We start from the raw sequence: 13,057 nt of genomic DNA, 5'->3' as shown, positions 1-13,057 counted from the left end.
TGTGTGTTGCTTGTGATTCAATAAATATATTTGCTGTGAGGAAAAAGTCATGAAAATACATAAGAATGGGCAGTGATTGTGCAAGAAAGGGAGGGAAGCCCTCAGAGGGGTGAGGGGGCAATTTTTTTGGAAGGGTAGAAGTTTTTGGAAGGTGATAGAATCACCATCCCTGGAGGTGTTCAAGGAACAACCATGTCACCAAAAATTGCGAAATAAACCCTCTAACCAGTTTGCTGGGTTGGAAAGTCAACATTAATCAACACTGAGGTACATGGAGATCACTCCACAAAACACGTACATCAGTTATCAAAACTTTTAACTATTTATAAATTCTAGCAAATTAAGGAATTGGTGTCCATTGGTTTACAAATTACATAGTTCTCTTAATTAATTAGTATTCTATATTCTATTTGTTGTTGATTTTTTGCTTCTCATGCTAATTTTCAGTCTTTTTATTATCTTTTTCCCATACAGGGAAAGTCTCAGTAATGGTCTTTGCTAGTTTCCTCTTCATATCTGGTTTCTGTGTCTTTGTGCTTTATAAATCCTACATATCTGGTTTCTGTGTCTTTGTGCTTTATAAATCCTACATTCCTGATGTCCAAGTCTCAACAGTAAACTTCTCTCCCAGGTTTTGTTAACCTTTCTCCCCCAGGTCTGAGAACACCAAAGTACATCAAGCCTCTAACTTTTGTTTTTCTAACACATGGACATCACCCATTGCTTGCCTGTCATCCCTCATCTATTCCATGGATTAAATCTCTCAGCATTTCCCCCACGGCTGCATAAACTCCTTTTTAAAAAAAAACTTGTTTGGTAACAATACTGAGACCTTTGCCTCCTCCTCTTGCTCTTCTTCACCCTCCTCCTCCTTGTTCTCTTCCTGCCTCCACCTTTGCCAAGCGGCTTTTTCAGCATGTGTTGGTCACAACTCACTTCATAAATAAACTTGCTGTGAGGAAAAAGTCGTGAAATTCAATAATAATGGGTAATAATCGTAAGAGAAAGGGAGGGAAGCCCTCAGAGTAGGGGGGGGGCATTTTTTTGCAATGGGCTGCGCAGGGAGGTGGTGGAATCACTGTCCCTGGAGGTGTTTAAGGGAAGACTGGACAGTGGCACTTATTGCCATGGTCTGGGTGACAAGGGGGGATTGGTCACAGGTTGGACTCGATGATCTAGGAGGGCTTTTCCAACCCCAATGGTTCTGTCACTCTTTAACCCCCCGCACCCGCCATTTTTCCCTGCTTGGTGTTGGGGCAGGTCCCTTCGTGCGAGAGGACGGTGTGGGCACCTCCGCGCAAACGCAGTGAGGCTGGGAATTACTGAAAAAACAAGGGATTTTTGTGGGATTCACACCAAAAACAAGGGGGGATTTAGGCGTCCTGACCCCGCCACCCCGCTTTGTAACGCAAGGCGCGCCACACTCAACATGGCGCCTGCCCTGAGGCCGCCGCCACCCCCAAGATGGCGGAGGGAGCCCGCCTGCCCCTTAGCGCACAACATGGCGGCGCCGGGGTCACTTCCGGCGGGCTCGGAACTGCGCAGCGTCAAGATGGCGGCGGCCGCGCTCGGAGTCTCCTTGAGGCACCGCGTCCCCGCACGGCTCCTGCGGGCCGGGCCGCGGGCGGTGAGGGGGCTGGGGGGCTCGGGGAGGGTGCGGGGGGGCACGGGGAGGAGGGACAGGGGGCAGAGGGGAGGCTGGAGGGAGTGTGGAGGGAGATGGGGGGCTGGAGGGGGTGTGTGGGATTTGGGATTGGGCATGAGGGGAAGGAGGTGAGGGGTGGGAGAGGGAGATGGAGGGAGGGGGCTGTGGGGCAGGACGGGGTCCGGGATGCGGTAAAAGAGGGAGGAGTCGGTGGGAGAAGGCGGGTGTGAAGAGGATCAGTGGCAGAGGGGTTGGGGGTTGTGTGGGAGTTGGAGGGGGTGTATGGGATTTGGGAATGGGCAGGAGGGGAGGGATGGGAGAGGGGGCTGAGAGGGCTGGACGAGGTCTGGGATGCAGTAAAAGGTGGGAGAATGGGGTGGGCTGCGGGACAAGGGAATCAGTGGCAGAGGGGGCTGGAGGGGGGTTGGGAAGGGAGGTGAAGGGTGGCAGAGGGGGCTCTGGGCAGGGGGCAGGAGGGGGTCCAGGGTGGGGTAAAAGTGGGAAGAGTGGGTGGGAAAAGGGGGGTGAGCTGAGGGGGAAGAGGATTGGTGAGGGGGATGCTGAGGAGGGTCTGGGGGCGAAGAGAAGCAGGAAGGGGTCTGGGAATGGTTTAGGGGGAGATAAAGGTTGACAGGAAATTGTGAGAGGGGGAAACACACCAGAAAGGGGTTGGGAAGAGGTGTGAGAATAGGAGGAATAGGGATGTGGGGTGATTTAGGGAGAGGTGAGATGGGAAGGTGGCCTGGAGGAGGAAGAAGCTCCCTGGGGGAATAGCGGGAGGAGGTGGTTTGTTGGCCCGGAGCTGGGTGGGGAGTATTTAGGAACTTCTGGAGGTAATTTGGGGGCAGGGAGAGCCTTCAGGGTTTGAAGGCCACGGTGCCTGCAGGAACGCCTGGGGGAGCCCCTTAATTTTGGGATTATCTCCAGTGCCCCATGGAGGAGGGAGCCCCAGGATGGGGGGCTTGCATCACCAGGTTGCGCCACTCCCACAAATCCTTGTCAGGATGTTCCCAAACCTCTCCAAATCCCCAAATACGAAGCAGTGCTGCCTCCTGTCACCCTGTTCCCTGGCCCCAAGGCCCGTGGAGGGAGCTGAGGGCAGTTTTCCCTGTGGATCCAGGAGTGCCGGGGAGCCCAGACGGCAGCGGCGGCAGCGCCGCGGCTCAAGAAATTCGCCATCTACAGATGGGACCCCGACAAAGCTGGGGACAAACCCCGCATGCAGACCTACGAGGTGGACCTCAACAAGTGAGTATTCCCTGCGGGAAGAGGTTCTCCAGGTACTAAAGGTGTCAGCAGCTCACTGAGCTCCAAGGAATGGTAAAGCTTGGTGTGGCCCTGAAGGTGCTGCTCAGTTGCTACAGAGGAGCTTGTCTTCAGCACAGGGGACACTGATGGCATGTCCTGATAAGAGAATAAATTTCAATGATTAATGAATAATAATTTTGTTATTGCAAATAATTTATTGGTAATATACTTAAAACGTTTTGGGTTTAATACATTTTAATATATGAAGATATAGTTCTATAAAATTTTATAATATAGATGTCTTTTAAATTATATAATGTATTTTATATTTCTATAAAATTATAGAATACATTACATACTTATAATTATATAATATATTTCTATACAACTATATAATAGATCATATAATGTATATTTTAAAATAATACATCTTTTTAAATATAATTAATAAAAAATCCCTGATAATATAATCAGTTATATAGCAAATTTTACTGTGGTTTTGTGGGGTTGTTTGCCCCTCCCTCACCTGTGTGTGACAAATAAAGTGTACCCTGAGTGCCAGTGTCCCAGCAGGGAATGGTCACTTTGTTTTGGGACTTTTGTGAGGTTTTATCTGTGTCCCTGAGTTGTGCTGAAGACTTGAAGACTTCAGTAAACTTTACTTATGTGGAAAATTTTGGGGCTTCTAAAAAAGAGGGAGAGCGATTTTTTTATGTGGGCAGGTGGTACCACAAGGGGATGTGGTTTGAAACTAAAGGGGAGAGATTTAGGTGGGATATTGGGAAGGAATTCCTGGCTGAGAGGGTAGGGAGGCCCTGGCACAGGGTGCCCAGAGAAGCTGTGGCTGCCCCAGCCCTGGAAGTGTCCAAGGCCAGGTTGGACGGGGCTTGGAGCAACCTGGGCTGGTGGAAGGTGTCCCTGCCCATGGCAGGGGGTGGCACTGGACGATCTTTAAGGTCCCTCCCAAGCCAAACCATCCTGGGATTCAGTGTTCCAAAGGGACACTCCATGTGTAACTCCCAGTCCCAGAGCTGGGAGAGAAGGTGGAAGTTTGTTCCCACTGAGTTGCCTCTAATTTTCAGGCCATATTAAGCTTGTAGGAGCCACCTGCACACTTTGGTGTGGGATCCCCAAGACAGCTCCTGCTTCCCTGGGGTTCTGGGAAGGGGTTCAGATTCCCTGTGGTGCAGAAACCTCCTGGACACATCCTGCATTTCCCTGAGCTCCAGCTGGTGCCGTGCTCCTGCCCCAGGAATTCACCCCGAGCCCTTTCCAGGAGTTCCACACACAAATTCCCCAGCCCCTACTTAAGAACCCCGTGACAGAGGACTCAGATTTCTGTGTGACTTGCACTGGTGGATAATTTCTGGGTGTTGCCCTGTCTGCTGGATAGAAAATTACAGAAGTTGTCCACGACTGTTTGGTTTTATGTGTCTCTTGTGACTAATGGGGACAGACTGACTTGTTAAAGCCTGACCCAAAAGCAAAGAGAACCAGTACAAGGCACTTGGGGTTGAGTTGTGCTGTCTGAACCTTCAGGGCATCGGCAGGAGAAAGGGTTTGACTCCCACCCTCATCAAGAAATGTCTGTTTTATTGCCTGGGATTGCCAAAAAATGCGTATTAATTGTAGCTGATCCAAAACCCTTTTAGGTGCTGCTTAGTTGGGGTGCCAGAAGTCCAGCCCTGAGTCTGGGTGGATTCTCCAGGTCAACTGCCCCTGTTTTCTGCTTTAGGTGTGGGCCCATGGTGCTTGATGCTCTGATCAAGATTAAAAACGAGATGGACTCCACCCTGACCTTCCGTAGGTCCTGTAGGGAAGGTAAGAAGGATTTTCCTGGAATACTGGAATTCCTGCCTGGAATACTGTTTGTTGCTGCCAGTGGATGTGTAACTCTGGAAGACTCTCCCAGCTGTGTGTAAGAAACACTCAGTGAATGGAGCAGCAAAGGCAGAGCTCGTGCTCAGAGGCTGTAATCACCCAGCTCAGCTGGGTTTGCCTTCCACCAGCCCCAGTTGTTCCAGTTTCTCTCCTAATCTGGTTCATCCTGCTGCCCTCCAGTGCTGGGCTGCGTGGGCAAATCCAAGGAGAGATTCCAGCAGCCAGACTGAGGGGGCAGAGGCGGAATGGGAACCACTCGTAGGGGCTGTTTCAGCGCTGCTGTGGAAATAAGACAGGGTGTAACTGGAAGAGCACTTAGGACTTCTAGGAATAGCTTCAGGAATCTTTTTCTTGGCCCTTTGACTAAGCCCAGGGATTGATTGAGGAAAAGGGCAGCCAGTGGTTTTCTGTTGTGGCTGCTCCTCATGCAGGTACAAATCAGCAGGTCTGGAGCTGCAGTAAAACTTCCCTGTTGGGTGACTTTCCCTGTAAAAATCCTCCTCATTCTGGGGTCACGTTGGGATGCTGAGTTGTGGAAAAGCAAGAAGGGAGGTTGTTGTGAAATGCATTCCTTTGTGGAACAGCTTTGGATTTAATGAGGTGGGTTTGCAAGGAGAAGTTTAAGGCCAGTTGCTGCCTAAAGATGTTTGGACTTGGATGGAAATGAAAAGCTCCAACACAGCCATTTCCTCTGGAATCTGCATAGCAGGTGGAGGAATTCCATGGGGAATGCTTGTTCTCAGTGTCTGATATTTAGATAGCCAAAAGATTCCCAAGCTGGAATGCATTGCCCTGAATACTTTCCTTGGAGAAGACAGGTTTTCAAGCTAGGCTGGTTCAATCTTGCCCCTTTTCTGCCACGCAGGGCAAAAAACAGCCCAGCTCCCACATTCCTACTGGGAGCACGTGGTCCTGAGGCTGCAACCCTGGCTGGAAAATACTTGTCACCATTTCTGCAGTGAGAGGAATGACCCTGGTGCAGTGCCAGGGGAGCCTGGCAGCAGGGCTGGCTGGCAGGGACGTTCCTGGCACTCAGCTCAGCTGGGATGGGGCAGATCCTCTGGAACTGGAGTTTTGCCCTTGCAGCATTTGTCTCCTTCTCACATGAGAAGTATCTGGGACACTTCTGCAGTGGTTTTCTTGTCAAGCTTGGCTTTCCTGGGCTTCAGCTGATCCTTGTATTACTGGAGGTTGTTAGTGATGTCATTTAATCTATTTATCAGGCTGTTTTATGCTGCTAGCTCTGGGCAGTGTCTGTCCTCTCACCTTTGGCAGCACAGCTCATGGCACTGCTCTGCACAGGCACCAAAATCCTCCTGTCTGAGGGATTTGGGTTTATAGTCCTGAATTGTAGGGATGCTTTGGACCATTTTTCTGCTCTCTGATGAGGAGAGACTGCAGGAGCTGAGCCTGGTTAGTCCAGAGAGGGGATCTCGTGAATCCCTATAAAATATCTCCAAGAGGACGGTGCTGGACTCTTCCCAGGGTGCCCAACAAGATGGGCAATGGCCATAAACTAAAGTACAAGAAATTCCATCTGAACATCTGGAAGAAATTGTTTCTGTGGAAGGTGGCAGAGCTGCCCAAGGAGGGCCCAGAGTCTCCCTCTCCAGAGGCATTCCAGACCCATTCCTGTGTCACCTGCTCCAGGTGACCCTGCCTTGGCAGGCGGTTGGACTGGATGATCTCCAGAGGTCCCTTCCACGCCAACAATCCTGTAATTCCATAACTGATGAAGATGCATCAGTTGCCCACGTTATAATCTTATTTTTAGCTGCCTCACACCAACACAACCTCGTGCTTCAAACCTCTGAGCAAAGCTCAGTGTGTTCCCCTCCCGAAAAACCTAATGAATGATTTGGAAGCCATGAGGTGTCCAAGCCACTTTGTTTTGTGTTGTGGAAGGAGCTTCACCACTGAGAATGTGTTTGGGCTTTGATGAGAGCGACTCCTGCGTTTGTTTTTTATTTAAGTAACAACATGTTTGCCCAGTGGCAACTCCTGTCGTTTCTCTTCTCACGTAGAGTTTCTTCAAGGCAGCCCAGGGGAATGTTTGGGGCCAAGAGGATCTTCTTTAAGAGGGCAAATTTAACCCTTTACTGCTTTTCTCCCACTCAGGCATCTGTGGCTCCTGTGCCATGAACATTGGAGGGGGGAACACGCTGGCCTGCATCAAAAAAATCGACTCTGATCTCAGCAAGGTCACCAAAATCTACCCTCTGCCCCACATGTACGTGGTGAAGGACCTTGTCCCGGTGAGTGCCAGCTTGGGACCATGGCTGGCACCGTTCCAGGCAGGTTGGGGTGGGAAGGATGGCACTGGGAGGTGCCAGCCAAGATCAGGTCTCCCATTTCACCTGTTCCTCGTGCTGCTGGTTTTTGGGTGGGTCTGCAGTGACTAAATCTGTCCTCCCTCAGAGGAATGTGGCAGGTCGAGGTAGGAGATGCCACCTTTTGTTGGAGCGGGGCAGGTGTTGGATCTCTCCTGCAGAACTTTGGTCTGGTGTGACATGAGGCTGTGCCAGGGAGGGTCAGGTGGGACATCAGGAAAAGGTTCTTCCCCCAGAGGGTGGTTGGCACTGACCAGGCTCCCCAGGGCAGTGCCACGGCCCCAAGGCTGCCAGAGCTCCAGGAGGGTTTGGACAACGCTCTGAGAGACAGGGGGGGATTGTTGGGGTGTCTGGGCAGGGCCAGCAGTTGGACTCAGTCCTTGGGGGTCTCTTCCAGCTCAGGATATTCTGTACTTGTATAAAATTCATCCTAATAACTGTGACCTCTCTGCCCTGTGACCTGCAGGACCTGAGTAACTTCTATGCCCAGTACAAGTCCATCGAGCCGTACCTGAAGAAGAAGGACAAGTCCAAGGAGGGCCAGCAGCAGTACCTGCAGTCCATAGAAGACCGTCAGAAACTGGTCACTGCTTCTTCTCCCCCCTTAAAACCCCTCCCAGATAAGACCAGGCTTAAACCTTAACGTGCAGCAGGTTCTCACTGCCCGCAACTGCCGCAGCCCCGGCGCGGTGGGACCTGTCCCTGCAGTGCAGGGCATGGCAGGGCCACTGCCCAGGGGGGTGTTGGCCCTGGAGATGGAGCTGGGGCTGCCCTGGGCACTCTGATCCCATTCCCACTGCAGCCCTGTGTTGTGGAGATGCTGGGCAGGCTCCAGGCTTGTCCTGTTCCAGGGCAGATAAGGCTGGGCTCTGTGTGTCTGCCTGGCCTGCGGCGCGCGGGGCAGAGCTCTCGTGTCGCTGCTTGCTGGGATTTACAGCCTGGAAAACTCATGGCAAAAGCCAAGTCCTTGTGGATGTGGAGACACGAGCGGGAGTGCAGGTTTTTGAGTGTCTGTCTCAAGCAGAGCATTATTTTGAGGGGATGTTTTTGGTGGTGGAGATCCAAAATTTCTCCAGGAACCTGAAAGGTGTCTGGGCCATGGCAGCTTTTTAAAAAGCTGAGAGTGTGGGTAAGTTTTGGGGTGGGTTTCCCTGGCTGCTACAGTCAGGATCAGGAAATCAGCAGGTTTTTTCCCCTCTGTCCTGCCTTGATGGATCCACCATTCCATGATCCAAAGCTCAACCTGCTCCACAGCAGTGCTGTCACTGAGGAGGCACCAGGGCTGCATTTTGGGAAAGCAGAGGTGGATATGGACAGCAAAAAGGGAGGCTGATTAAAGGGAATTCAGGGAAAACCTGAGCTGCAGAGATCTTTGGGAGGATCCCACTGTGTGTGTCTGCAGGGACATCCCATAATAGCCCAGTCCCAGGTGTCGACAGTGACTGTGACATCTGAACAACCACAGGGTGAAAGAATCTCTATCCAAAGGCAACAATTTCTTCTCCTCCACTTCCCAGCATTATCTGATCCATTTGTAAGGACTGAAGGGATTTTCCCCCTCCTTGGAATCACTTTCTCATTCCAGGAGAAATGAGGGAACCTGGAAGGGAGGGCAGAGCTGCCTCACCCCGGGCACAGCTGGGGAACCTGCCTTTGATCTCAGTGCTGAGCTTGCTCTTCCTTTGGGTGCAGGACAAACTTGGATATGGTGCCAGCTGAAAAATTCCCCCCTTTTTCTGTAAATACTGTGAAATGGTGCAATTAGAAATGAGACAAATTTAGAGGGGGGGTCACTCTGACCTCCCTCTTGGCAAGGCTTTCCAAGGGCTTGTTCCAAGCTGCTGGGAGTTCTGGCATCAGGGATTTTCCAAAACTGAATTTAATCAGCCTTTTCTTCCAAAATAACTTTCAGATACTTAAATGAAGTCAAGTTGGACTCTTGTCTTTTAGTTTGGGGGAGGTTGAGGAGCTACAAAGAGACTTTGGAGCCCCTCAGCTCCTCAGTTTCTCTTCTGTCCAGGGCGATTTTTTTTCTTAATCAAGTAGAAATAAGCAAAACTAAAAGTACCCGAATGACTTCTGTGTAGGACTAACTTTCTGTTCTTCTGTGCCTGAAAGAAAAAGTCCTTATTCTCTATAAAAATGGGGCAGTGACTGAAGGCTGGCACCGTTCCTTTGCCTGCTCTGAAGGACAAACTCCGGGCTCTCCTGGAGGCTGCTGGGCAGACTTTGCTCTTCCTTCTTTCTGTAGCACGGCCTTGAATTGTTAACTGGTGACCTCTCTGTTCCTTCCCTCGCTGGGACAGGCTGGAAGGAAGGAAGGAATGCAGGAAAATCAAGCAACTTCTATGTTTCCCTTCAGTTCATGCATTTCCCCCTGTTGTCACAAACACTGGTTTATTACGTGGGTCATAAAATCAGAATATCCTGAGTTGGAAGAGACCCACAAGGACCATCAAATTCCAGCTCCTGGCCCTGAGCTGGGGGTCCTGGGTTGGGCTGGGGGGGTTCTGTGTGCCTTGTTTCGGTTGCTTTGCTGCAGCAGCAAAGGGAAGGGTTTGGCGGCGGTTCCGGAGGGGAGGGCGGTGCTGGTGGCAGTGCCCCTGTGGGGAGTTCCTGCAGTGACAGAGTGTGCTGTGCCCCCCAGGACGGGCTCTACGAGTGCATCCTGTGTGCCTGCTGCAGCACCAGCTGCCCCAGCTACTGGTGGAACGGGGACAAGTACCTGGGCCCCGCCGTCCTCATGCAGGTGAGGGTCCCTCTGTTCCCAGCACCCGTATTTCAGATGGTGAAACAACCCAATCCCCCAGAATTCCCGTGTGGGATGTTACACTCTCCCCCTGGTTGGTGCCAGCCCCGAGGAGTGTTCCTGGGCTGTGAGATCCTCTGCTTTGCAGGCCTACCGCTGGATGATCGACTCGCGGGACGACTACACGGAGGAGCGGCTGGCGCAGCTGCAGGACCCCTTCTCCCTGTACCGCTGCCACACCATCATGAACTGCACCAGGACCTGCCCCAAGGTGGGGCTGTGCTCACGGGCAGGCACCCATGGGTTGGGTTGGGAGGGACCTTAAAGCTCATCCCATCCCGGCCCTGCCACAGCCAGGGACACCTTCCACTAGCCCAGGTTGCTCCAACATTTCCAGGGCTGGGGCAGCCACAGCTTCTCTGGGCACCCCATGCCAGGGCCTCCCCACCCTCACGGGGGGAATTCCTTCCCCAAATCCCATCTATCCCTGCCCTCTGGCAGTTTAAACCATTGTCCTGTCACAATCCGTCCCTCTCCCTCCTTTCCATAACCCCCCTTGAGGTACTGTCAGGCCACATCGAGGGCTCCCCAAAGCCTTCTCCATGTCCTTACTGGAGTTCCTGGCTCCTTTCCATGCACCCAGCTTGACACTGATGGGAAAACATCCTCTTGGGTTTCTCTTTTTCTCAAACTTGCCCTGACTCGCTCAGCCCTGTGAGTCCCAGTGTTCCTGCAGCCGGGAGCATGCAGGGCTGGGGCAGGGGCTGGATCACAGCATCCCTTCCTCCTCAGCTGGGGCTTGGAGGACCTTTCTGTCCCCAGGATTTAGGAGTGGGATAGTGGGGCACTGCCAGAAATGCTCCAGGGAAGTTCTCTCTGGAATTTCTTTGGAGAATTGAGCAAACTTGCCCAAATCAGACCATGCCTCGTCCTCATCTTGAGTGACCTTTGCCTGTTGTTGGGCAAAGCAAGTCCTGGAATGGTCTGGGTTCGAAGGGACCTCAAAGTTCATCCCGTTCCACCCCCTGCCATGGGCAGGGACACCTTCCATGTCCCAGGTTGCTCCAACCTGGCCCTGGACACTTCCAGGGATGGGGCAGCCACAGCTTCTCTGGGCAACCTGCGCCAGGGCCAAACCACCCTCCCAGGGAAGGATTCCTTCCTAATATCCCATCTAACCCTGCTGATGGAATTCTGCTTTCCCAGCAGCTCTGCTGCTTTCCAGACAACCTTTCCCTGCACCTGGTGGTGGAGTCGTTCCTTGGGCTGTGGAATAGTGGGAAATTTTGGAGTGGATCACAGGTGTGGGGAGGATGAGCTGCCTGAAATCTGGGAGGATGTGTCTGTCAGGAGCTCAGGCTCATTTGGGGGGGTATTTTTCCAGAGTGATTCCCTGACAGCACATAATTCCTCCTTTTTTAGAGAGCTGGCTCATCACCTGGTGTGACCCAGAGCTCAGCTGAAGGGGAAGGTGAAACCCAAGACTTGGCTGTTCGTAGGAATGTAGGGAAACAGCACTTGGGCTGAAATGTGAGGCAGATTTATGGTTAATAACACATTCCCACTCACATTCCCTAGTTCTGGCTGTCCTGATCAGTGTGGAAGACCTGGTGTGATCTGCACCAGGGGTAATTCCTGCTCATTTCCTGTCCCACGCTGGATCCCCCTCTCATTTTGGGCTTCGGATTGCTTGCTTTGGCACCAGTGCTGCAGGATTAAGGACCTTTGCAATGGAAGTGTGTCTGTTTTGTAGGAAAACCTGAGGGAAGCTCAGCTGGAGCATTTCCATGTTGTGCCCTGACCTTGTTCACCCCCCCAGTGCCTCCACACTCAGCTTTTCTTTGTTTATAATTCCACCTCCCTTGTGCCATCCCTGCCAGGCTGCTCCAAGCCTGTTTCCTGCCTCCAGAAGTCCAAACACCCATAAAAATGTGGAATTCAGTCCTGCTTGAGCTTCATTAAAGTCCCCAGGGCTCCTTCTCCCCTTTGATCCCGGCGTTGCTGATTAAACCCGACTCCAAAGCTGAGGGAGTGTTTGTCTGCAGGCACAGGGAGGTGCTGCTGCTCCAGCCTCCAGGAGAGCTCCCAGCTCCCTGCCTGCTCCAGGCTGCTCTGCTCTTCCCATGGAAGTGGTGGCTGGATGGAGCAGAGCTGGCTCAGCACAGCCTGACCTCCCTGGAATGCCCCCCCTGCCCGGGGCAGTGCCCAAGCTGGCCCTGGGTGTCCTGACCCTCCTCAACCAGCTCTGGAAATGCAGCCTGAGTTAGGCTGGAGTCCAGGCTTTAGGGCAAAGAGGGGCTGAGCAGCTCCTCTGCCAACTCTTCTTATGAGTAGCAGCATATTTGGGAGCTGGGATCCGTCCTGGAACCTCCAGTGTTTGAAAGGAGGCACAACATCACATTTTCCTCCAGCTTTTGGGAAAAAGGGGTGTTGAGCAGCTCCTCTCCCAGCTGTTTCTGAGCAGTGAGTTTACTCCGACTTGGATGAGGGGGAGGGAGGGAGGATGCTCCAGGTTTTCCAGAGGAACTGACCAGCTCTTCCCTGTAGGGTCTGAACCCTGGGAAGGCCATTGCTGAGATCAAGAAGATGATGGCAACCTACAAGCAGAAGGCGACGGCTGCGTAACCCCCTGGAACCTCCGTGTATCCCCCTGGAACCTCCGTGTATCCCCCTTGGAATCTCCATGGAACCCCCCCAGGGGCTCCACCCGGACACAGCTTCCACCCAGGGCAGCCACAGGAGCTTCCAGCAGGGAGTTGTTCTTCCCAGAGGTTTGCACTTCCAATAAAGACTGGAAAGAACAACTCGGAGTCGGTGATTTACTGAATGTGGAACGGCATTGGGGCATCCCAGACCTCCCAGGGGGTCGTTGGGAGGAGCTGGGGTGGCTCTGGGAAGAATGGAATTGGCTGGGAAAAGGGAATGGGGGAGGGATCCTGGTTCTGAAATCCCAAAGGGAGGATCAGGAGCTGACACGGGATAAAATCCCAGAGGCAGCTCCATTGGGAATGAGGTGTCCTGTCACCACCCTACTGGGATCCTGATCTTTATTCCAAGTCCTGAGGAATTTTTACTCCAAGACCTAATTAAATGGGATTTCTTAGGGTTGAATCTCTCTCTTTTCTCTAATACAAGTGTGTTTTTACCCCAAGTTTCTCAAAGTTGGGAGATTTGTGGTAGGCTTGTTGGTTGGAGCAGCTCTTT

At 52.2% G+C, this 13,057-nt stretch overlaps 1 protein-coding gene across 1 annotated transcript; it reads left to right on the top strand.

The window, feature by feature from the left end:
• The first annotated feature begins 1,479 nt into the window (after positions 1-1,479).
• Positions 1,480-12,657, top strand: SDHB (succinate dehydrogenase complex iron sulfur subunit B). Its single transcript, XM_051773443.1, has 8 exons — positions 1,480-1,627; positions 2,766-2,893; positions 4,629-4,714; positions 6,893-7,029; positions 7,571-7,687; positions 9,752-9,853; positions 10,002-10,124; positions 12,401-12,657. Exons 1-8 carry the CDS (start codon positions 1,502-1,504, stop codon positions 12,476-12,478), a joined length of 897 nt encoding a protein of 298 aa, XP_051629403.1. The 5' UTR covers positions 1,480-1,501; the 3' UTR covers positions 12,479-12,657.
• Positions 12,658-13,057: the final 400 nt, after the last annotated feature.

This window comes from Manacus candei, unplaced genomic scaffold (assembly GCF_025592945.1).
Source record: "Manacus candei isolate 608988 ecotype Guabito, Panama unplaced genomic scaffold, ASM2559294v1 h1tg000169l, whole genome shotgun sequence".
Classification (NCBI taxonomy): Eukaryota; Metazoa; Chordata; class Aves; order Passeriformes; family Pipridae; genus Manacus; species Manacus candei.
The sequence above is the reverse complement of the archived record's forward strand: the minus strand, read 5'-3'. Positions and strand labels throughout refer to the sequence as shown.